This window comes from Equus caballus, chromosome 4, assembly GCF_041296265.1.
Source record: "Equus caballus isolate H_3958 breed thoroughbred chromosome 4, TB-T2T, whole genome shotgun sequence".
Taxonomy (NCBI): Eukaryota; Metazoa; Chordata; class Mammalia; order Perissodactyla; family Equidae; genus Equus; species Equus caballus.
In genome coordinates, this window is record NC_091687.1 from 48879354 (window position 1) to 48905139 (window position 25786).

Consider the following 25786-nt stretch of genomic DNA (forward strand, 5'->3'; position numbering starts at 1 on the left):
GTGGCCCTGAGCTAACATCTGTGCCAATCTTCCTCTATTTTTAAAACAACACAATATAAATCTTACAAGAACATCTTGAAGACTAAATTTGTAATGTATGACTAGGAAGTCCACCATCACCTCAACTGTAAATACAGAAGCTGTCATAGAAAAAAAGACACATCTGATGTTTAAAAAATTTAAAACTTATAATAGTCAGTAGGTTAATGATAAATTTGATAAGTTTTTAATGAACATTACAAAGAGCTGGTTACTATAAAATAATATGAATTATTATAAATTGATAAGAAAAAACAAACAGAAGAGAAAAAATACCTATCTTTTTTTTCATTATACACACAGATGCATGGAAGAGGAAACTCAAAGGGCTGTACATAAATGATGAAGTGCTCAATTCACTTGTGCAATGAAATGAAAATTCAAGTAACAACTCGAAATCACTCGACATGCAACAATTAAGAGCTTTTGTTCAGAGGAATGAGAGGAAAAGGTTATTCTTAAACATTGGTAATGGAAATGTTAAGTGCTACCACCTTTTTTGAAAGCATCTAGAAATATCTTTTAAAATTAAATTTGACCCAATAATCCCATACCTGGAACTATGCCCTATAGAAATAAAAATACCAATTCACATGGACATATATATGAGGATATTTATTGCAGGCTGGTTCCTGGTAGCCATAAACCAGAAATAAAGTTAAACCCATCAACAGGGAATTTAACAATTTAAGAATGGATTAGAACTATTCCACATAAATTGGAAGGGTTTCCATGGGGTTTTATTTAGCAAAAAATAAGATGCAGACAGATGTGTACAATATGATCAATTTTTATAAAATGAAAAAAATAAATTAGTTGTGTGTATGCATGTATAGTGATAAATAAATGAAAAGCAATAGTATATACTGGAGTATATGAGGATGCCATTTGGTGTAAAACTAATTTGCCCTGAACTTGTTTTTCCAAAAGGGGCTTTTGAGTATGGCATTGTACATCTGCTTTAAACATTTACAATGTCCCAAAGACAAGAATGATGCCCTTAAAGATAGGGATGTAACTTTCCCCTATAATGGCATTTCTTTAAGGATAAGCATTTCTTCCTGGGAACCAAGGATTAATTACCAACCTGCTGTTCTCACCTTGTGACCACGGACCTGCTGATCACCCATCTGCTGTGCCAGCTAAACATCTCATAACAATTGTAAAAGGAACATTCCTATCATATGTGATGTATGCTCTTTGTTCCCAGTTGGTATATAACCACTCTGTACACCCCACTTCTTTGGTGCCCTTCCTTCCTTGGGGGAAGGAAGGCCCTGGGCTAGTCCTCAAACCTGGCTCACAATGTACTCATACTAATTTTGATTTATAGATTGATTACGGATTATTTGCAACAACAATAGGTAAAATCAATATGTGCAGATTCATACGAATACAGCTTAATAACATAAGTTACACTCCATAAGGCAATGAGGATGTGCGTGATGTGTTACTATGATGCAAGAAAGGAATAACAATAAATTTAGCATGTATGATACAATCCAATTCATGTAAAATTATATGGGTTTATACATATTACATGATGCATAGCCACCAAAACTTTAATAGCGGTTATTTCAGTATGCTTGGATTCTAGGTGGCTTTTACTTCTTCTTTATATTTTAATATACTGTTCTCAGCTTAAAGATAATATGTATTATTTACATAAATAGAAAAATAAGTCTATTTCCACTGTGTATGAAGGGTAATAAAAATAAATATTTAAAAAATAATTATGTTATGCAATATTTATATGTAAGCTAGAGGACACAAAGGCAAAGAAATATTAATCAGGAAATAAAAAACAAAAAGAAACTGCTTTCATTTATTATCACTGAAATATACTGGATTTTCAAAGCTTTCAGATCTAAATTTCAATGTAATCTTATAATATTTATGACTGCAACAAAATGCTCATAAGTGATCCAACTATGATCTTTGCCACCATATCTAGGCATGAACAACTAAGTTTCAAAACTAAATTTTGATGTAATTTGAATTTTATCTAAACTTTTAAATTAAAATAGCCATATGACTAGAGAACAATTTCTTTCATTCTTATCCTTTTAAGATGATAGGCAATATGGAGAAAGGCACAAAGAAATATGAATATCAAGTGATCCTAATATGTAAGCAGATTTAAATATTGATGATTTCTTCTGACTGTATAACTGACATTTAACTCTTTACCTTCTAAGATCAAGTGACAATTTTATAGTTATTCTCTTTGTGCCTGTCTCACATCATTTTCCACCTTTATGCAAGTGGAAATTGCTGATACATGTCCCTATCAGGTACTGCTCATCTCTAACCTACAGCAAGGCTCTAGTCTGCTGTGACACCTCCTGAACACCCAGTCTTCTCTGTCAGATCCAGGAGAGTAAGTTGATAAGGGCAAACCATGGGGTTGACAAACAACTGATCCATCTCAATAAAAACTAGTCATCTAAGTAATTAACAACTCTATTCTTACTTTATATCTACAGTGTAGATAAAATTTTAATTCCAGTGAATGGTCAATAATCATTTTCTTTTATGAAGTATGTTGGCCTATTAGTATTTTTTTTTTAGCATTTTTTAGAAGTCTAAAATATTTTTATCCATCTTGCCTTTTAACAAGTTTCTGGACAAAATTTGCCAGAACTTTTTTTTTTAATCAATGATATACATATGGCATTGAGGTTATTGCCCTAGATTAATTTATTTAATTTACATATAGAAGTACTATCATACATTTGTATTAATGGAATAACAAATACAATGCATATAAGCAGATTAAGATATAAAGACATAACTGAAATTCCAACTTTTAAAACTGACATTGTCAACGTGGTCATTTCTAATCGAGATGATTGGTGCAGAACGACAGGTGCATCTTCTGGGGCTCCATTTACTAGATGTTAATGATGACACCCCCTTATCCTTTGGCAGCCATCAAGTGCTGAGCACCTCCTCAAAGTCCTCTCACAGTAGAAGGATAGGGGACAAGAATCAAAGAGCCATTCTCAAGAAGTTCACAGTCTAGTTGACAAAATACTGCACATGAATGATAGAAAACTCATGCTTACTATCAAAGGCAAATTAATCCAGCACAACTGAGGTACTTCATTTAGGCCCAAGAAGATAGAACTGGACTTTTTTCCTTATTATTCTTCATTCAACCCTTACTTTTCCATCAGTCATTCTCAGTAAATGTCCCTGGTAGGCAATAAAAGCTTACTATGGACTATTCAGCTCTGTCCATAGCAATGAAATAGGACAACTGCTCCCATTCCCAACTCAATCTCAGATTCATTTGATTCTGCAGCTCCCCTGGGCTCCCGACTGCCAGCTTCATCATGAAAGCAGGTGGTAAAATGAAGCTATGCAAAAATATGTCACCAGTGCACTCTTATCAAGAAACACCACAAATCACATTAGGAAATGTTTTCTTTTCAAACTGATTTATTTCACAACACCCTGCTTTGGTTGTTCAGATACAGTTTCAGAAATCAAATTTGCAAGTCTAAAATTAAGATGACACAGTAGAGCATATGCATCATTCATGATGATTCCACAGTATTTCCTAGTCTGATTTACAGTTGTCAAAATTAACCTTACATGACGTGATCCATTATGTGTCTCACTCAACACTGCATTATCCAGATCATGACAAATTCAGTTAAAACTAATTTTGATTCATGTCAACTCTTCCATTTATTTTTTTAGCTCGTTTCTACCCTTTCCTTTCCTTCTGCCAAGATTTCTTAAAAACTTTTATATGATTCTAATTATGATATCTCTTTAATAACAATTTCTTCACAATTTCCAACACAATCCTCATTTTTATATTTTAATTTTTAATTGCAGATTTTGTTTTATCTTACTTTCCTTTCTTTGTTTTATCTTCTTTATTACATAGAAAACCCTTCATTGTTCTGAACTAAGTCACAGAATTCTGTCTCTAGGGAGGGGTTGCTGAGAAAATAAACCTCTGACACTTAAAGACACAAAATATAAAAAACATCTCTTTATAGCCAGCCTTATTCTGAATGCGGTGTCTTACAAGTTATGAAACAATTAAGGATGAAATAATTAAGAAATGCTAAGTCAATAAGTGATTTTGCAATGGAAACCTGTGATGCAGTAATTCTTTCTCCAGGGAAATCTCTATGATTTATTTGAAGATCAAAATATTCAATGCCATTGACTGTCACAGATTTGTATTGCATGTGTTGAATATCACGAATCATAATAACATTATTTTTAAATATCCTGATCACGATAGTACAACTTTTACAGAGAGAGAATTTTATTTTGTGCTTAGTAGGATGTAAAGATAATATCCTATTAATGATATTTTGGATGCTTCTAGAATTTAAAATAGTTTTCCTGTCTAGTATGAGTAGAACCCAAGACTGTGCGAGCTTAGCAGAAATACATATTCATAGTAAAATGTGTATACTTACAAAGTAAACACTTAGGGTGTGTTAATATTGGTCTCATCCTAGCATATTAAAGGTACAGATGTAAAAAAGGTATTTGTTTTCATTTGTAAACTCACATATATATTGATTTCTTTCCCCTCATGGAATATAACTCTGCCCCTTTGTAAGAGATTTAAAGAACCTAAGAAGATAAGAGTTGTGTTCTTATTTTTTCTTTTTGTTTCCAAAGATCTCTAGTATCTAATTATTTTTAAGCCACTCTTTACTATTAATAAAGATTCACATTTTTCTCAGCCATTTCAAATTACACAGCAATTTTATATGCATAATTTTTTTTGTCTCTTCACTATAATCCTGACGCATATGTAATGCAGGAATATTATCTTCATTTTGGAATTAAGAAATAAATGGTAGAATTCCATCTTGAATCCAGGCTGTCTGAGTGATGCTGGTGTTCTGTCAATTACATCAATTGCATAAAGCTATCCCTTGAGTATCTAACACGAGTTAGTTTCCAAGCTCCTAGGAGATGAGGATACTACCTCCTCTTCTCAGACTGCCCAAAAGAGAAAGGAGCTACTTGGAAAAGGGCCTCCAACGACTCATCTGCCTTAACTTCTCCCTCTTATTAACCTGCCTGAATATCTAAAATTGCTCCACTTAATACTCCTTTCCAATAACACAGTGAAGAGCCATGTATTATTATCATAAATAGATTATACGAGTTATTTTGTTAGGTTAAATAACCAGTAACCATAGAGATACAAAATAAAAGCCAGATGAATTTAGACTGAGTAGAGAAAGTCTCCAAAATGCCACAGCATGGGTACTGCTTAGAAAGACTTTAGATATATCTACTTAATAATAGACGACAATAAAGGCATAGAGTCAAAGGGACTTCCATTAAAGGAGACACTTAGGCTCAAAGAAAAAGTAATTCATGAGTTTGTACCTGTTCAAACTTCACACCACACCACCTTGCACCTCCCTAAAATATTGGTAGATTCATGGAATACCTAAGTTAGAAGGTAGGGATAATCAGGATCAGTGCTATTAAAATTTATTTTTCAAAGGAAAGATGAAGCACACAATAGAGGTTCATTAAATACATATTGAATAGATATGCAGATACAGATGAGGAACAGCCTTTGGAGAACATGAGAACATGATATTCCTCAGCCCATCCCTCAACTCACCCCCCTTCTCACCCAGGGTGAGACTAAGGTCAGGCTAAGAAGTGCCTCGGAGGCAAAACTGAAGGAGGCACTGGCATGACTCTGGGTGTGAGCGTCTCCTTAAATTTTATGTCTCAGGAGCCTCTCCTGCCTCCTGCTAGATGGCCCTGTTCCCATCCCTCACTAATCTACATTGTCTTTTAAACCCTGATTAGAAGTCCTTCTTCCTTAGTCATTATCCAACAGAGAAAAGCTAAGCCATATCCCTGGGCAGACTTGGGCAGACTTGCTGGTGGGGAGTGAGTAGAATGAAATGATTATTAAAAAGGATCCTCTTTCACCTCCCTTTCTCTTCCTTTTCAGAAGAGTAAAATTTGGGGAGTATAGAGGTTGGATAGCATACATAATTATAAGGATCGAAAGTCTTCTACATGGACAAGTTTAACAAGGAGTAGAAGAAAATCTTAGCTGTCATCAGCATGAAAATTTACCAACAGGCACAGCCAGGGATCAGCTTCAGTGGTTTGGCGTCATCCCAGAGTCTTTGGCTCTGGTCTATTGAGGAAGTGGGACCACAAATAAAATGGCCAGTTTAAAGTCTACATATTATTTGAGAAGCATGAAAGAGTTGACAACCAAAATACGAAAGAAAACTTCTTATCCTTCTGTTTCTACTACTTGCCAGTGTTCAGTTTTAGCTAGTCCAACCATTCTAGCATTTTGTCATTTATTTGTTGGAGTTTTGGAAATTGGAGGCTAATTCATACCAGGCAGAGATTAGAAAATATAATCAAACTCATTTTTCCTATCATACCACATTTAGGCAACTACTATCCCCTTTTTGGGAACTTGGTCAAATTCTATTGCCTTATAAAATTACTCTAGTCAAAAGAGATGCAGCTTTCTCTTGAAAACTTTGTTCCTTTTATCTTAGGTTTATACTTTCATCAGGTGTTTTTACCAACTATGGGCTATATATTATACAACTCATAAAGAACACAAAATATCTGGGTCTGTAAGAAGTTACAGCAACTTAAAATTTTTACTTACTATTTTTCACTTGGTACTTTTTTCTCCTTGTCTCTCATGCATAGGATTAAAGATAACAGGTGCAGGGACACATCTTTACACAGAGTTGGAACTACCATACGGGGTCTACTGCATTCTTGTTCACCTGTTTCTTTTTTAATTTCACTATACAGGATCCTTGATAGATTAGAACTTCCCAGAGAACTGCATTTTTGATAAAAACTGTTGAAAACCTATATGAAATCCCAAATGTATCAGTATACCAGATCCTGCATGAAATCCAAAAGCATTCAATTTCATACTACTGAAAATAATTTCTGACAAATTCATAGTTGTTATTTTTGAGTTAGGACATGTATCTCTTTTACTATCTCTTTTCCCATCCATTTATCAATAGAAGTATGTGTGTGTGTGTGTATATATATATATATATATATACGATACATGTATATGTCATATATATGTATACTGTATATATACACCAGTTATTGGTCTGGCTTATGTCTATCAATAGCCTTTTGAAAACTTTATTTATTTTTTTTGTAAAACCAAAGAAAAAAATTAATGCTTTCAACTGTCTGTGGTCATAACTGATTTTTCTTTATCAAAAACCTGCTTTGTTTGTTCCAGCACTCTCCATTGTACATGACTGTACCAACATTCTGAGATCTTTGCAGTACAATGGCTTCTTGTAGTATTAAGCACAGAGCGGTTATTTTGTTCATTTACAATTCAATTACTCTCCTCATAAATACTACCCAAACAAAATTTTCATGATCACATCTTTTTAAAATCTAGTATCAATGACCACTTATTTGTACTAAACAGAGAAGAAAATATGTCAAAGACACTTTTAGGAGAAAACTATAACAAAATGATGCAAGATTAGAAAAATAAAGAACATAGCAAGGTGAAAATGTGAGTAGAGGCCTAAAATAATGTCCACATATAAGTAACAATTTTAAGACGGAAATAAGATAAGACACATGAAATTATTAACACCATGTGTTAGTAGACTCTAAAAAAGTGAGCATATTTTTAATTAGGTTACACAAATAGTGCATTAATGATTTATTAAATTCCTGATCCTATGTGGATTTTTTTCCTTTTGAAAGCATTTCCTCCTATTTAAAACCCTTCTTGTTATATTCCAGTCAGAGGGAGATTCAGTGCTACCCACACACAGCTAGTAGAATTCCAGCAAATAAATGAAAACAATGGGTGAGATCACAATTGCTGCCAAGGAGATGCAAGGTCACTGCCCTGATCTGTGGCCAGGCTGCTCAAGGAAGTGCCAGCTCAAGGAAGTTTCTCAAGGAAATTTGCTCTCACACAGGCTCAAGGAAGAAAGCTAAACTTAGAACAACCAAATGGAAGATATTAATAAGGCTCTGAGGATAAGTGAGAGAACTGGAGTGGACTTTACTTAAAGTTTATGTGAAGGAGGATTAAACGGTGATATCTACAATGGGACTTAAGGTTAGTCCCTGGCCCCAAATACTTTCCTTTGACTTAAACAGGCTTTAAATGCTACCTAAGAGCTTCCTTTTTCTTAATTGTCCCATGATAGGAACATCATTGAAACCACAAATATTCCTGGGAAGTGACAGAGAGAGGTATAGGACAGGTGAAGATACCCTGGGCATCATACCTTAGGGTGTGGGAAGTGACCTTGGTGGTCACATAAATATTTCTGAATTTGCCAGAAGTTTATAGGTAGACATTAACAATATTAGCCTTTAGTTTGCTGCCATCAATATCAACTAATTGATAGTTATGACTAAATAGCTTAGTGACTTAAAGATGTAAAAAAAAAGAGTAATAGACAACCTAAGCAAGGATGTTTGCAAATGCATCAAAGAGTAAACTCAATAAACTCATGCTCAGAAACTATTGGTGTACCTTTACCATATTAAGGAAGAGATATTTGATTTGTCTCCCTAAAAAAAAAAGAAATATGTATACATTTTCTAGTTGCTATGGAAACTGTATTTTATTTAACTGTGCAACATCAATTGTTTAGTGTTAACCAGGCACAATAATATTGAAATATATTCTAAATGATGTCTCATGAATGGGACCAATGTCTACATTCTATATATTCTATATTCTCTTAGTTGAATATGTTTTCTCTCTTGGGGACATTCTTTTACATGTTTTGGTTATATTTTTTATCACCTGCAGAAGTTTCCATTTTCCCATTGGCCTCAGTTGACTCCCTATTATTCACTAAAAGCCTCCATTTCTAAAACCAAAAGACTCAATTTTCATACTTTAACATTTATTGGGAGCTGATTGCGTGCTAGGAATTTTCTTAGTTGAATGGGGAATATAAAGGTTAATATTGTGTCTTTCTTTCATGAAGTAGCTTATCTAGATATTCACCTATTACTATTACATAGAATGTGGATCTGTATATATAAGTAGATAGGTATTAGTATATTTCCTTACATAATATATGTCATAATTTCTGAGAAAATTTTCAATATTTAACAAAATATAGTTTTTAACAAAATCTGGGGCCTGGTGTAATATGAATGAGCTTATCAGGCTTTTTTTTTAACACTACTAAAAAGGTAACTTTTATTCAAAGAATGAAATTAAGTTGAGGAAAAGAGCAGAAAGAAGCATAAACAAACTTGAGTAAACTCATAGGTAAACAGATCAGAATGGAAGGTGTGCATAAACTCAAGCACAAGGTTGAAGAGAAAAATGTCATGTTTGTAGCCGCCCCTGATGCAGGAAGGGTTAATAATCACTGGAAAAGGCTTGCCAACAAACTGTGACCCGGAGTTGAGAAGGCCGGTTAGACAATGACGGGTAAGACCTCCAGGGGGAGGCAACCAAAGACAGGCGGCGGCCGACCGGGGGCACAGATGGAGAAAAGATATCGATATCGGGAGCAGGAGGGACTGTTGCCTAAGAGACCTTGCCTGCTCCAAGATAAAAATATACGAGCACAGCAATAACATGATAATATCAAAACAGACGCTGAGGGAGGGCTCCTTGAGAAATCACTAAGAATTCTTGGCATCCGCTAATTATTTCATCCAGAACACCTGTGTATGTCTAACAGATGTAAGCTATGTATATATTGAAACGCTGGTTACAATAAACTCAGAGTGGCCATCAGCCCTCTCCGCATCTATCCTGATGTGTACATTGGATTGCGACACCGACAATGTCAGTGAGGGATGTTAAATGGGAATATAAAAATAAACAGCAGAAGACAAGCTTTTGCTGCTTTATAATTCTGACCCCAGCAGCTAACTGGGATCCCAGCGCTGGTTGAGTGAAGCACATATAGAGTTACTGGCATTTCTTCTGACTGTCCAGTTGCTCTAAGATTTTGAAATAATCATAAACACCTTTGGTATGAGCATGAAAATGTATTTGCTTCCCTTTTACTTACCATAGGTAACTGTATGCTTTATTTCTCTCCTCACTTCTATATTTTGTAATCTAAATGGGGTCCTTTCTGGTGTAGGGGAGGAAGACATTTCCTCTACCCTCTCTGGGTTCTTCTGGCCAGAGAACAAATTAAATTCACATGAGACAGGATAGTAGGAGAAAATTAAACAAAGCTTTATAACATGTTTACATGGGAGAGGTCAGGCAAGCTGAGCAACTCGCCAAAAGGGCTGAAGTCCCCACCTTAAATATCATCTTCAGCTAACGACAAAGGAGGATGTTGGGGGTGGAGGGGGAGTGATCATGGGAGATTACTACACAAATACAGTAAACAAATGCAGATTTAAGTCCTTGCCTTTGGTATTGATTAAGAGTTTCTAGAGATAAAGTCATCCCCTTTCTTCTTCCTGGTACAGAGAGGGAGGGACGTTTACAGATGGAGATTTCCTTTACAATGTAAATGTCTCTTAACAAAAGGCAAGCAAGTTCCACTCCTCAGAGCCTCCTTCCTTGTCCCAAGTAATCCTCATGCCAAAGAGACATATCTTGGCGTGGCCAAGACCAGTCCCCCACACTGGGAACATGTGAAAAAACAAGAAAAGGGAGACTGACATTTATGCTACGCATCAGCCTTATTATAAAGGAGAGATGACAATCTAATTAGACCCAAAGAAGCTGTCTCCCATAAAATAGAAGGTATCAAGAGACTATTTTAAAAATGGATGTACTTCAAGTTTTAAAACATGTGCTTGTCCATTGAGAATGAACTTAGGCCTCCCAGAAATGCCTTCGTATGAACCATCTTTCCTTCTAGACATCCGAGGGAGTACATGGGTCTCATATATACAACAGCTGGGTGACCCTGGTCAAGGCTTTTTACTGCCCTCTGCTTTTGCTCTTTTTTGGGTGACCTGGGCAAGTTATTTGAAACTTCTGATACTCAATTTTTGCCACCTGTAATACAGGGATAATAATATCTGCTTTACTTTATACATAGTGATCTTTTAAAAATATTTCACTGTAAAAGCTATGTTTTATATAATTTCAAAGTTAATTCTGTACCTGGCACAGTGTTGGACACATAGTAACTGCTTAATTCCATTTGTTCATTGGTTAAATGATTATAATATGCATAGAACATGGTAATCATACTCATGAATCTCCACTTCCAAAATAAAAAGTTTATTTTATTTGTATATATAATAAACTAAATACATATATTTATCAAATAAAAAATACATATATATTAGATTAAAAATTACTACCACTAATAATGCACCTCTTCATGGATAGTTTGCCTTAAGATTTTAGCTAAAGATAATTTGAAGCTGGAATGATTAGCAAAATATTGTTAATATTATTTCCCTATTTATCTATTTAATCTTAATTATTATGATTTTTAGTAATACATATAATATACTTTTAATAGTGCATGAATTTAACTTGTAAATAAATACTATATAGTATATTGGAGTGTGCTCACAACACTGTTTCTAATAAATGTGGAGGCACAGGATATAAAGTCCAAACATTTGAGCTTGACCTCCAAGATTTCGCTGGCTTATCTTTTAGTCTAGGTTCTCATCCCTTTATAAGGTAGTCTCTAGATGTGTGAATAACCTGCATACATCACATCCTTGCACAATGAATCACTACTGAGGCAAATCTCAGTGCCTTTGCTCTTGCCGTTCTCATATTTTTCTTTCACGATCCTCCTCTATCTTGTGCATACGGACTAATCCTTAACTCTAGCAGCATTTCCTCTACGAGGCCATTCCTGATCCCATCAACCTCCCTCCACAAAGAACTCAGTACCTCAGTTGTCACTTGCGTTCACTCTTTCTATATATATGGACATCAGATAGCACTTCTAATATTTTATTACTTTTTTGGGACGATCTTTTCATAGGAAAGAATAGATCCTTAGGATTAGGGTCTCTGCTTCTTTGCTGTTGTTGGCTATATATTCCAGTGCCCAGAATGTCTTGAGGTCTTGCACTTTGTTGAACAAAAAGGTAAATAAATAACTAAACAAATGCATAGCAAATTAATTAATTAATTACTATGTATCCTAGCAATGACATAGAAGTAGTTCTCTGACTCTAACGTTGTACTCTAATATGGCTGTTATATCCTTCAGGGTCAGCAGAAAACATTGCAAAGTCACATGGGTTAATTCAGAAGGGTTTGATAAAAGTATCATTAACAAAAGTGGGGGTAGTGTTGACAGAAATGGCCAAAGGATAGTGAAGCATCCTGGGGCTAGCAAGTTTGGGAAGATTATCACCCAAGGTGTAAAGGGACCAAGGGAAAGGATTTTACCAGAACTTGAGACGGATGTAGAGCTGTAGGAGAGGGCTGCTGGACAGGGGCTGTAGCCTTTGTTAGAGCAACTCAGCCACTGCTGACCCGAGAAGCACCCCAACTCGTCTCTTCCTACCTTCTAATATAATATTGCTCTCTCTCATGGGTTGAATCCAACCAGAAACAAGAGAACTAGGAAGCCTCATTAATGTCTTACTCAGAGATCAGCCTCCAGGCACATAAGCTGGATCTGGAAGGTTTGAGAGTGGCTCTCTAAGGACAAACATAATATACTGCCCAAACAGCTCTATGTTTTGAGAGAAGTAAAGGTTTCCTGTTAGCTATCCACCATCTACAAAAGAATGTGGGCGTATTGACTCTATTTCTTTAGCCAGCTGTGGCCAGCAGACAGCTGAGGAAAGCTCATGAGAAATGATGCAAGCATCTGGCCGACAAATCGACACTTAGGATATTTCAGAAAGTTTTTAATCTAAAAGACTGCTATTTATACATGAGAAGCTGTAATTTTATAAATGGATTCTGAATAACCTAAAAGTAGTATTACTTTAAATAGTGGGCAATTTACTCTTTTTTTGGTAAGGTTAAGATTAGACTTGCAATTTCACTGACTCACAAAGTCATAGCATGGGAATGGGCCCTCAGGAACCATGCAGAACACCAACTGAGTAGAAACCTTACAGTTACTGTCAAGATTGAGAGCTGTTTTATTCTATATGCACTATGCATAAATTCTTCCCCATGTTTCAGTATGAACTGATTTGTGGAACATGTCAAAATTAATTAACTTTCTGCCAAGAAAGATATATAGGATTTTATATCCACAATTTTAGGGATGGCTTTTGTTCAGGGTTCATTGGAATCACAAAACATGGAAGGCTTTTAGAAATTTTGCAGCTCCCTCCTTCTCTGGCTCATCACTGCCCATCCACCTCCCCACATTATTTATAGAAGAGAAAACTGAGTCCCAGAAAGTTTAAATGACTTATTCAACATTGTGTAGCCATGAATGCATAGGTTTCCCTATTCTTATTTAGTACTTATTTCTCCTGATTATTCATTACTTAAATTCCTCTCTTGTGGATTCAGCCAGTTTCCAGACATTTGTAAAGCCAGTAGCTTTATATTTAACGTTTATATCATCATTCTAGAGAGCAGTCCTTGAAGACAAGGATGGAGTAGTTAACAACTAGTATTCTAAGGTAAAGAAGGAATCAGGCAGGAAGATTGACTGTGTTGAAAAGAAATACAATTTTATGGTTAACAGATTCAATTTTGAAGATGAGAGGGTATGTCAAAAAGCATGAATTGAGAGAAAAAATAAGAAAGCCACTTGAGTATTATTCATTACTATCTGAAATGCTAAGGCTGAATTTATATAGAGACTTAAAAGGAAACATAAAACAAAATGAGAGAAAAATACTCCACAGTGTCAGTATTTCTAGGGGTTACTAGCTTATTCTCCTCTTGATGTTTTACCAGTTTTTTTTTAAGGCTTAACTTTTTTAAGAGCAGTTTTACGTTCGCAATACAATTGAGAGGAAGGTACAGAGATTTCCCTTATACTCCCTGCCCCCACACATGCTCCCCCATTATCAACATCACTCACTAGAATGGTACATTTTTTACCAAGAATGAACCACCACTGACACATCATAATCACTCCAAGTCTATAGTTTACATTATAGTTCACTCTTGTCGTCCATTCCATGGTTTGGACAAATGTATAATGGCATATATCTATCATTATAATATCATTTGGACTATTTTCACTGCTCTAAAAATTCTCTGTGCTCCCCCTATTCATCTCTCCCTCCTACCTAACACTTGGCAACACTGATTTTTTAAAGATTTTATTTTTTTCCTTTTTCTCCCCAAAGCCCCCCGGTACATAGTTGTATATTCTTCGTTGTGGGTCCTTCAAGTTGTGGCATGTGGGATGCTGCCTCAGCGTGGTTTGATGAGCAGTGCCATGTCCGCGCCCAGGATTCGAACTCATGAAACACTGGGCCGCCTGCAGTGGAGCACGCGAACTTAAACACTCGGCCACGGGGCCAGCCCCAATACTGATTTTTTAATGGTCTCAAGAGTTTTGCCTTTTCCAGAATGTCATATAGTTGGAATTATACAGTATGTAGTCTTTTCTTAGTTATATGCATTTAAGTTTCCTCCATGTCTCTTCATGGCTTGACAGCTCATTTCTTTTTAGCACTGAATAATATTCCATTGTCTGAATGTACCACAGTTCGTTATCCATTCATCTACTGAAGAATATCTTAGTTGCCTCCAAGTTTTGTCAATTATGAACAAAGCTGTTATAAACATCCATGTGTAGATTTTTATGTAGACATAAGTTTTCATCTCCTTTGGGTAAATACCAAGGAGCGTGATTGCTGGACCATATGGTAAGAGTATATTTAGTTTTATAGAAACTGCCAAACTGTCTTCCAAAGTGTCTGTACCATTTTACATTCCCACCAGCAATGAATGTAATTTCTTGTTGCTTCACGTCCTTGTCAGCATTTGGTGTTACTAGTGTTCTGGATTTTGGCCATTCTAATAGGTGAATAGTGGTATTTCATTGTTGTTTTAATTTGTGTTTCCCAGATGACATATGATGTGGAGCATCTTTTATATCCTTGCCATCTGAATTTCTTCTTTGGTGAGGTTAAGGTCTTTGGTCCATTCTTTTTTTCTTTTTTCTTTTGGTGAGGAAGATTGGCCCTGAGCTAACATCTATTGCCAATCTTCCTCTTTTTGCTTGAGGAAGATTGTCCCTGAGCTAACATCTGTGTCAATCTTCCTCTTTTTTTTTGTATGTGGGATGCTGCCACAGCACTGTTTGATGAGCGGTATGTAGGTCTGCAATGGGATCTGAACCTGTGAACCCCAGGCTTCCAAAGCAGAGCATGTGAACCCAATCACTATGCCACTGGGCTAGGCCCTCTTTGGTCCATTTTTTAATAGGGTTGTTTATTTTCTTACTGTTGAGTTTTAAGCGTTCTTTGTATATTTTGGACAACAGTCCTTTATCAGATGTGTCTTTTGCAAATATTTTCTCCCAGTCTGTGGCTTGTCTTCTTTCTCTTGACATTGTCTTTTGTAGAGCAGAAATGTTTAATTTTAATGAAGTCCAGCTTATCAATTTTTTTTCATAGTTTGTATTTTTTGTTTTATATCTAAAATGGCACCACCATACCCAAGGTCATCTAGGTTTTCTCCTATATTATCTTCTAGGAGTTTTACAATGATTTTACACTTTACATTTAGGTGTATGATCCATTTTGAGTTAATTTTTGTGAAGGATAAGGTCTGTGTCTAGATTCATGCTTTTGCATGTGGATGTCCAGGTCTTCCAGCACCACTTTTTGAAGAGACTATCCTTGCTCCACTGCATTGCCTTTGCTCCTTTGTCAAGATCAGTTGACTACATTCGTGGGCCCAGTTATTTTTTACCTTATGTATTTGTGCCTAAACTGTCTGTTGTATTGAGTTATCTACAAGCTGAATAGATCCACTTTTTTTAGCTTAGCCAACAGAAATCTGTTTTAAATCCTAATATTGTGTATTTCCTCAGGAATTTACTGGGCTGAATTTCCCACACTTCTTGGCAATGTTTCCATTGGATTTATAATTACAACTAATTGCCTTTGTCAGACAATACGACAAAACAAACCATGTTCAAAAGGAAGATATTTTCAAAAGTAGGCACTACTTCCACTGAATGTTTCTTGTACTACTTATAGCAGATTTCATAGTTCTTCTGAAACGTGTTGTACTTTTGATTTGTAGATTTACATCTTTATTTCAGGAAGAAGTGAGCTGGGACAGCTAAAAGCTTTCCAGAAATGAGGGTGCCTCATAACAAAGCCTTTAGTCTAAGGCCCTGCCTGTTGCAATCTGGAGCTGTCTGCCTCCTCTACCCTCTTCTTCTCCACTTCACCTTTGACAGCCTCTCTCATCCAGATCAGGGAAGTGACATTCTGGCTTAATCACTCCTCCAGCTACTCTTCCCCTGTGATTCTGGGTGAGCAACTGGCTCTTAAGGGACCTTCCCCAGATCCTCTGTGGCTTGTCCATGCCCTGCTTCCCCAGATGGAGATAATCCAATGAAAAGACCCTTGAAAGGCCTTCCAGGATTGTGACCTAATAACTTTAAAGGAGTCTCTTTTATGCTTCCGGTCCAAGGTTCCTCCATCCTCTAGATCCATATTTTCATGTCTACACTTTCTTTTTTCATTTTCCATTCTCCTTTTTTTACTATAGATAGAAGTGTTTATTCCCTTTAATGATGTGTTTCTGGTTGATTTTAAGGCAGGAGAGTGGAGTAAAACTGGCTTTACTCCTTTATTCCTTCATGTTTCTTTAGAAGTCACATACTTCAATGGACTGAGGTTCGTATCCTCCAAAATTCATATGTTGAAATCCTAACCCCTAATGTGATGGTATTAGGAGGTGGGGCCTTTGGGAGGTAATCAGGTCACAAGAGTGGAGCCTTCATGAATGGGATTAGCATCCTTATAAAGGGACCCCAGAGAGCTCTCTCCCGCTCTGTGCACCAGGTGAGAATACAGTGAGAAGCCAGAGGTCTGCAACCAGGAACAGGGCTTTCAGCAGATGACGAATCTGCTGGTGCCTTGATCTTGGACTTTTCAGCATTCAGGATTATGAGAAATAAATTTCTGTTGTTTATAAGCCACCTAGTCACGGTACTCTGTTATAACAGACCGAACTGACTGAGACACATACCTAATTTAGTAGTAACTATATAATATTCCATACATGGAAGCACCATGATTTAACTAGTTCTTTATCAGTGGGATTTAAATTGTTTTCCTGTAACAAATCATGCTACAATGAGAGTTGCACATATATTTATGCACACAGAAATATTTTAGGAGAAATTCCTAGGAATAGAATCACTGCCAAACGGAGTGTGCATTTTAAATTTTGATAAATATTGTAAAATTATTTTTCGAATAGGTTGTACCAATTTTTGTCCCCACCAAGAATGTATAAGATTGTCTCTTTCCCCCAATCTCTTTAATATTAAATACTATTGTTGATAAAATAGGCAATCTCAGACTTCTATCCTTAGAAGTCTTGGCAAGCATCTGGAAAGTTAACTGATAAACAGCTCTCTACATCGATAAAAGATTTTCTCCAAATGATAAAGTGGCTTACTATGCCTAATTTGTTTGTGTAAACAATGTGGTTTATGGTGAAAATTTGCTTTCTTTCAGGGAGTTTGGAATTTTTGTACATACTAGGTAGAGGGTTCCTGTGTGATCAACCCACAATAAAAACTCAGGCACTGAGTCTCTAATTCGCTTCCCTAGCAGATAAAGCCTTGCACATATTGTCGAAATTCTGTTGAACGAATTTCAACAGCGTAAGCGTAGGCTGTGAAACTCCACATGGAGAGGACTCTCAAAGCTTGGAGCTAGTTTCCTCCGGACTGCTCCCCATGAACGTTTTCCTTTATGATTTTGCTTTGCATCCTTTCACGGTAATAAAACATGAATGTGACTCTCTGCGGAGTCTTGTGAGTCCTTCTTGTGAATCACCAAACCCGGGGGCTGTCTTGGTGATCCCTGACACACTATCAAACATTTTTATTTGATAATTTGATAGGTGAAAATGGGATTTAAAAATTTTTTATATTTCTTATTATTGAATATTAGCATTTTTTCTGTGACCTGATCTTGTCCTTTGCTGATTTTAACAGACTTTATTTTTTTGACCATTTATAGGTTCACAGCAAAATTGAGTGGAAAGCACAGAGAGTTGCCATATACTCCCTCCCCTGACACATGCACAGCCTCCCCCATGGAACTTCTTTTTTTTTTTTTTTTTTTTTTTTTTTTTACCAAGGATGAACCTATTCTGATCACGCAAAGTCCATAATTCATATTACAGTTAACTCCTGATGTTGCACATTCTATGTGTTTGGGCAAAGTATAATGGCATATATCCAGCTTTATAATATCACATAGAACAGTTTCACTGCCCTAAAAGTCCTCTGTGGTCCCCTATTCATCTCTCTCTCCCACCCGATCTCTGGCAACACTGATTGATCTTTTTATTGTCTCCATAGTTTTGCCTTTTCCAGAGTGTCGTATAGTTGGAATTATACAGTATGAAGCCTTTTCTTTCTCTTAGCAATATGCATTTAAGTTTCCTCCATGGCTTTTCATGGCTTGACAGCTCATTTCGCTTTAGCACTGGATAATATCCCACTGACCGAATGTACTACAGTTTGTTTATCCACTCGTCTGTGAAGGCCATCCTGGTTGCCTCCAAGTTTTGTCAATTATGAATAAAGCTGTCTTAAACATCTATGTGTAGATTTTGTGTAGACATAAGCGTTCATCTACTTTCGGTAAATACCAATGAGAGTGACTGTTGGATTACATGATAAGAGTTTGTTTAGTTTTGTAAGAAGCCACCAAATTGTCTTCCAAAGTGCAGCATTTGGCATTCCCACTAGCAATGAGTGGGAGTTCCGATTGTTTCACATCCTTGCCAGCATTTGTGGTCGTCAGTGGTCCAGATTTTGGCTATTCTAATAGCTGCATAGTGGTATCTCCCTGTTGTTTTAATTTGCATTTCCTTGATGACCTATGACATGGAGCATCTCTTCATATGCTTATTCACCATCCATATATCTTCTTTGGTGAGGTTTATCTTAAGATTTTTGGCCCATTTTTTAATCTTTTCATTCTCTTGATCCTTTGCTGATTTTCAATCAGCTTTTGACCTTTTTCTTAATATGTAGGAATTCTTTATGCATTAAGAAAATTAGTTCTTTGTCAATTATACGCATTGCAAGCATTTTTTCTTATTTTGCTACTTGAATTTTAACTTCACTAACATTTTTTCCTGAGCAGCATTTTCTTTCTTAAAAATGTAATGAAATACATTGCTGTATGATTTCTGCATTCTGTGGTCTTAAGTGTCCTTCTTCAAGACTTTAAAAATTCTATCTTTCCTTCTAATATTTAAAAAAAAATTAAGTATTGAATATACCTAGACTTTGCTCTGTTGTAAAAAGTGACAAAGGGATCTCATCTTTTTTAAATTGTCATTATTCCTTTAAATGGCAAAGCAATTGCCCCTAAAACAGAAACAAATTAATTAAATTATATCTTTTCCTCTAAATTGGAAATGCTCCTTTACCATAGGCAACTTATTATAGGGTTTTGGGGATCTTCAGACTCTATTTTGTTTTTTCTGATTATTCATGTATTAACATAAATTCGTTATTATCACTATTATTTTCATAGAATAAAATGCATTTAATTATCTTGTGATGTTAGTGTTTTCTCTCTACTTTTATTTTTTTCAGAATTTTTCTGGCTTGTCTTATAGGTTATTTCCCCCTTGTAAATTTTACAGTAACAATGTAGGCACAGTTGCTATATTTACTACATGTTCTAGATAGGCACACATCTACCTTTTTACTTTTCCAAGTCTGATGTTTTGGGCAGAACTTTTATAGTTAAGCTTATTTATAGAATTTTTTTTTACTATTATAAGTGGGATATTTTAATCTTTTATTTCCATCATAATGTTTAGCTAATTGTTAGCATCTGGGAAACATACTGATTTTTGGCTATTATTTTTGTGTCCATTCACCCTATAACATTTTCAATTAATTCTCTTCAATTTTACTGTATTCAATCATATCATCTGGAAAAAAAATCTTAATTTTGCCATTTGCTTTCCAGTTTTCATTTCTTTCTCTTTTCAACTACAGTGACTAGCAGTTTCTGACCACTGTTAACTAACAGTGGAGCTAATGTCCTGTTCTGTCTTACTGTTGACTATAACGGAAATGCTTCTAATGTTTCACAATTTGAGCATAGTGTTGGCTCTCAGTTTGATGTTTCTTTGCCGGTCTCTACAGAAACTGTTCTAGGGCCAGCCCAGTGGCACAGCGGTTAAGTGCGCACGTTCCGCTTCTTGGCGGCCCATGGTTCACTGGTTCTGATCCCGGGTGTGGACAAGGCACCGCTTGGCACGCCATGCTGTGGTAGGTGTCCCATGTATAAAGTAGAGGAAGATGGGCATGGATGTCAGCTCAGGGCCAGGCTTCCTCAGTGAAAAGAGGAGGATTGGCAGTAGTTAGCTCAGGGCCAGTCTTCCTCAGTGAAAAGAGGAGGACTGGTAGCAGTTAGCTCATGGCTAATCTTCCTCAAAAAAAATAAAATAAAATAAAAAATAAAAACTGTTCTATACCAGTTCTTCCATGAGGACATTATTTCAACCTCTTCTAGTAGAATATTGGCCCCGAGCAATTTCAATCCGTGGATTAAAGTCTTCCTTAATTTCAGGGAAGTCTTCTACTGTCTCTCTGTATTTTTGTTTTGTTTTGTTCCTTCCTGTTCTAACTTTTCTGGTCCTATCTTCAGAAACACCAGAATTTCATATAGTGATCTTCTTTGTTTGTTTCCATATTCATCATCTTTTAAAAATATTACAGTTTACTTGAATGTTTTCAATATCACCGACTCTTCATATCACAGAATATTTTCCCACTTTTTGTCACTTCTGAAACAAGAAAGTGAATTTCATTTCTTTTCTTGTTTTATAATTCTCTTCCATTTCTTTTTGGAGCTCAGCCAAATCACTTTTAAGCTCATTCAGTTTTCTTAACTCTTCTTTGAATACTGAAATTCTTTCTGTGTTTGGTTCAGAAAAGCCATCTTTCCTTTACTATCTTTGGTTTCTGGGAGACATGTTTGCCCATACTTTCATGCTCACTCCTGGCCTGGGGTAACACTCTATTCAAGGCTGGTTGAAATCACTGTTCACAGGAAAGCCTCCTGGGTCATGATGTGTGTGTAGTGATCTGGAATTCTCATCCACTGTCATCAAAACTTTAATCCCTCCGTCCATCAAACTGATAGTCTTTTCTTGGCAGCAATGGCATAATGAGTTTCCTTGTTTGGTCCTGTCTATTACGCCATTCTGTTTTCAAAGAGAACTCAAAGATACTTCGGCAGCCCTTTCACTAATGCAGACCATGCCATTCCAAGGAGGTTTCATTGACTTGGCTCCTCAGAAAGTTCAGGCTACTGCAACTTTGAGTGTTCATTAAAGCCGCAAAGACATAGTGCCCTTCTAAGTTTCCTCCCTCAGTTAGATCTAATTTCACCACATTGGTCAAATCTTCTCTATCAGTTGTGGTTTGGGACTGTGACTGTTTCCTATTGTCATAAAAGAATGGACTTTCATTTGTGTTTTTCATTCTTATTGATTTCGGTCTGTTTGAAAGCAAAGCGCAGAGTAGATCTGTCATCTTTAACTTGGAAGTTCTAGCAGTAATTCTGATAAAAGTATTTTTACTTGCCGATAAACTGCTTCCCCAAGATTCTTAGGTTTATTTAGCTAAATTCATTTAGGTATTGTAGTAGGATTTTTTAGCCTTATTAAATGATTTTTTAATCCTCTTACATGATAAAATTGTTTCTGAATTTGATATAAGATGAAACACTTTAAATTTAATCATCAAGTCCATGATTTATGGTCCTGTGCTTTGTTGGTGTTACCCATGTACTCTTCATTTTATTAGCTTCACTGATAATGGTGTAATGTTTGAGTAAAATGTATGTCAAAGTACTTGATTTTTATCTCTTCTTCACTAAAACTTTAACTTTCTTAAATATATTTATTCATATATATTCTCATATATAATTCTTAAGAGAAACAGTAATAACCAATTTGTTTAACATAAAGTTTAATCTATGCTCTAATAAGTTATAACATACACGCAACTATCATTTTACTGGAATAGATATGGTATTTCTATTAGAATGTAAGTATCAATGAATGATGTACAGATTTTTAAAATATTTGCTTATTTCAAAAGCTAGATAGGAATATGAGGCTCTATGAAGTGACAGGTACTATCCAATTATACTTTTAATTGAATAGTCAACAGTAAATTAAATGTCTACAGCATGTAAGCCCAGTGACAGCAGAAGACAACTTAAGTTGCCTTGGAGGCTCACTCAATTACTTCGTGGGAACTAAGTAACTAATATAACTAATACTTCAGGAGAAGAGATCAGGAAATTACCAGAATAAGGAGAGTCAGAAAAGAATAAAACTAACTGAACTGAAAACACACATGACACAATCAGAGGTGAACACACACATATACACACATTTAAGGAGTTGTGGGGAACCTGGAGAATGAAGGCAGGAGAGCAGGCAGTCTTTAGCAAGGCCAGGAACAGAGTTGGGCTGATGACTCCAGAATGGAGAAAGAGCAAATTACTGTATAGCTGAGAGAAAATACAACTGTGTAACAACAAAGAGGGAGGGGAGTAGTGAATATCCTAAAAATAGTGACCAGAACAATGTTATGCTGAAAGAAATTATTATCTTAGATGAATCAACTGCTTGTTCACTCATTTATTAAACCATATCTGCTCCAAGAAGGCTTTAAACCAGCTTTCAAAGTCCATAGACAGCAAAATCACTAGACAGAAATGAGCGAAGGAAAATAATGAGCTGAGAAAAAGATGAAGCCAGTAGGGTATCTGAGTAAACAACGTGCATGCCACGCAGTCCTATTTACGTGCCCAACAGCCAAAGTAAACAGGAAAACGTGATCTGTTACAAGATTTCCAGGGGCGGTGAGAAAAGCAATCCAGCTGCTCACCAGAAGCACATGGGTTGAGACGTCAATGAAATTCATCTCATGCGTTTTTAATCAAGAGAACAGACTGTGAGAGGAAGTAGATGACACTTTCAATGTCATTTCTACCATAAATATGATATAAAATTCTGAGTGATGTTACTATAATTTCTCTTAGTTCAGTCCAAATCATAACTGCATAAATATTTCAGAAAAAGCAATTATGCAAATGATCCAGATAAGCCACTCCCAGATGGTCTGGCTTATCTGAGAGCAAAATTTAGACTATCCAGAGAACATCATATTCTTTAGATAATCCTCAATGAATAATCCTCAATGAATATTTTCACAACAAATAAATCACACACGAGAAAGTCTTTCATAACAGTCATTATTTACCCAGAGATCATTTGACAAATAATTTCTGTACAGAAAATGAAGCCAATTAATTATGTTTTCTAAACTAGGCTACTCATGATTAAATATCTTCTACTCACCTTATTTTCTGCTGCTTCCCCTGTGCTTCTCTGGGGAGAGTTATTCCATTTTATAAAATGTTAAAGAGAATTATTCTTAGGTATAGCTCCCTGGGTAGCTGTTTAGATTTTGTTTATAGGGTAATTCTGAAAATGCTACAGACTTGGAGAGATTACAAGTGCACCTTATTCTCACTAAAATAAGTATCTGAATTCAAAATCTCAAAACTCCAGGCTCTAAGTAAGCTTTTTTCTATTATAGGCAGAAACAGCACTATTGACCTAAAGAAGTAGTATCACCTCATGGAGAATCACTCATGCTTTAGATTTTGATAGGAAAGTTTAAATTAACTCTAGTAGTATAGCGCCTAAACATGAGTGAAACAGAAATAATGCCCGGAAACCTACTAAAGCTTAACTGCCTTAAAGTGAAAAACGTTACACTTGGGGGTAGCTCGTACTAGGTTGTGTACCTATGAATTCCAGGACTTAGCACGGCATGTCTTAAGTACTCTCTAGCCCACAGTCTTGACAGATAGACACGTGTGGCTAAGGGTAATAAAATGTTACCTCAAATCAGCAGCTTTGCCCGTCTTGTTAGCACACATCACCTCTCTGGTCTGATATCCAATCTGTATGTCCCAGTATTTGTTCTCTTGTCGATTTTGTCTGTTTCTATTTCTCTTTTTCTTAATAAGTTCACGGGCCTCTGGATCCTTCACTCCTTTTCCTCGGTCCTTTTCCCGTTCTTTATTCTTCCCACGTCTCCTTGCTTGTCTGACTTGTCTTGAGTGGGGCATTGAGCACGTGCTCCAGGGACCCACGTGCAAGCTGTACATGCTCTCTTCAGCTTCACACGGATTGGACCGGCACACCTGAAACTCCGTCAGGTTTGGACAGCCAGAGCCTCCAAACTGGGGGGGCGCCACCACATGACGTGTCCGGTGCTGGAGGCCACTGCCGCAAGTCTTGGAGCATTCTGACCAGGCAGAAAACTCAGACACAATGCAATCTTGCTGGCAGGGGATGAGGCAGGCCTGCTCCAGGAGAGGCTTGGGCTCAAAGTACTCACAAATGATATCCTCTGCAGGAATATCTTTCTCTTTCTGGATGCATATTATCTCTCTCACCTGAATGCCTTCTTCTCCCTTAATGCACTCAAGGGGTTTCTCCAGGCTTTTCGAAATCACGGGCAGACACTGATTCCACGGTCCCAGCCTCCAGTCGTACAACTCCTTGTGCCAGTCACAAACTTTGAAACAATTTTGCTGGTTATTGGGTCTCTCAGCCTGCTTACAATTTGTATGTAATGTCGTCCATCCTTCCACATGAGCACACCACACGGCCCGGGTTTGAATGCCTCCTGGACCACATTCATCTCCCATGCATCGGCCCCACGGACCTACAAATAACACAAGAGTTAACAGTGCTACCAGAAGAAAACTACAAGTTATTTCACTTTCCAGAAAGACATTTCAAGATCTAGTACATTAACTTGCCTAAAGTGTCATAAAGTAGGTCTCTGTACACGATTGTTGGAAAGTAATGATCTGCACTCAGTGTTTCTGCAAAAGGGGAACTGTGTCACAGAGTCTAAATAAGGTAACTGCTGGGACAAGTTCACTGTGGGTCCCTTTGGGATTACTAAAAGTTGGCTTTTACTCATTTCCTTAACTTGAAGTAATTAGAGAACCCTTGCTCATAAAGGACATCAGAAATTAGTGACAGTGAAAACCCATTACTCCTGCCTCATAACCATCAAATCCACTCAGAAACTGGCAAAGAAAATGGACTCATGTGGACCCTGTAGGATTTTCTTTTCCTGAGCAATTAACTCTTTTGTAGAACGTGCTCCTGTCTACCTCATTTTATATTGTTGTCGACACTGTGACTGGAAGAGTCTGATAGTTGAATATGTGTGTGCTGACAGAAGTGTCTGCCTTCTGGCAACAAAAGCTTGGAAGTGAAAAATCTTCATTTAAGCACATTCTGTCTTAAATTTAGCAAAAAATTTATTTTCCTCATCTCCCCAGTGAAGTACAAAGAGGGGTAAGAGAATTAAAATTTAATTAAAAGACTTCTGCAATTTTCTAAATGTTGAAGGGCTATTTGAACTTTTATCAACTTATTCATTTTCTAAATATGAACTATTTGGTATTATAGAGCTGTTTTATGGGATACTTAAGTCAGTGGCTTGAATATGGAATGGGGGTTTTTACCTTAGAATCCTTCTTAGCATAGATTGAAATCCACTTATAT

At 36.4% G+C, this 25786-nt stretch overlaps 1 protein-coding gene and 1 long non-coding RNA gene across 6 annotated transcripts in view; one reads left to right on the plus strand and one right to left on the minus strand.

The window, feature by feature from the left end:
* The window catches only part of THSD7A (thrombospondin type 1 domain containing 7A), a 671418-nt gene that overhangs the window by 218267 nt on the left and 427365 nt on the right, over nt 1-25786 (minus strand). For all 5 annotated transcript variants that reach the window (XM_070264554.1, XM_023639297.2, XM_070264555.1 and 2 more), the window contains one exon: nt 24098-24929. In XM_070264554.1, coding sequence (XP_070120655.1) covers nt 24098-24929 — 832 coding nt within the window. The remainder of the gene's footprint in view (nt 1-24097; nt 24930-25786) is intronic.
* Nucleotides 7914-25786, plus strand: part of LOC138923747 (uncharacterized) — a 49002-nt gene continuing 31129 nt past the window's right edge. The window contains exon 1 of the long non-coding RNA XR_011437824.1: nt 7914-8149. This is a non-coding gene — a long non-coding RNA (uncharacterized lncRNA). The remainder of the gene's footprint in view (nt 8150-25786) is intronic.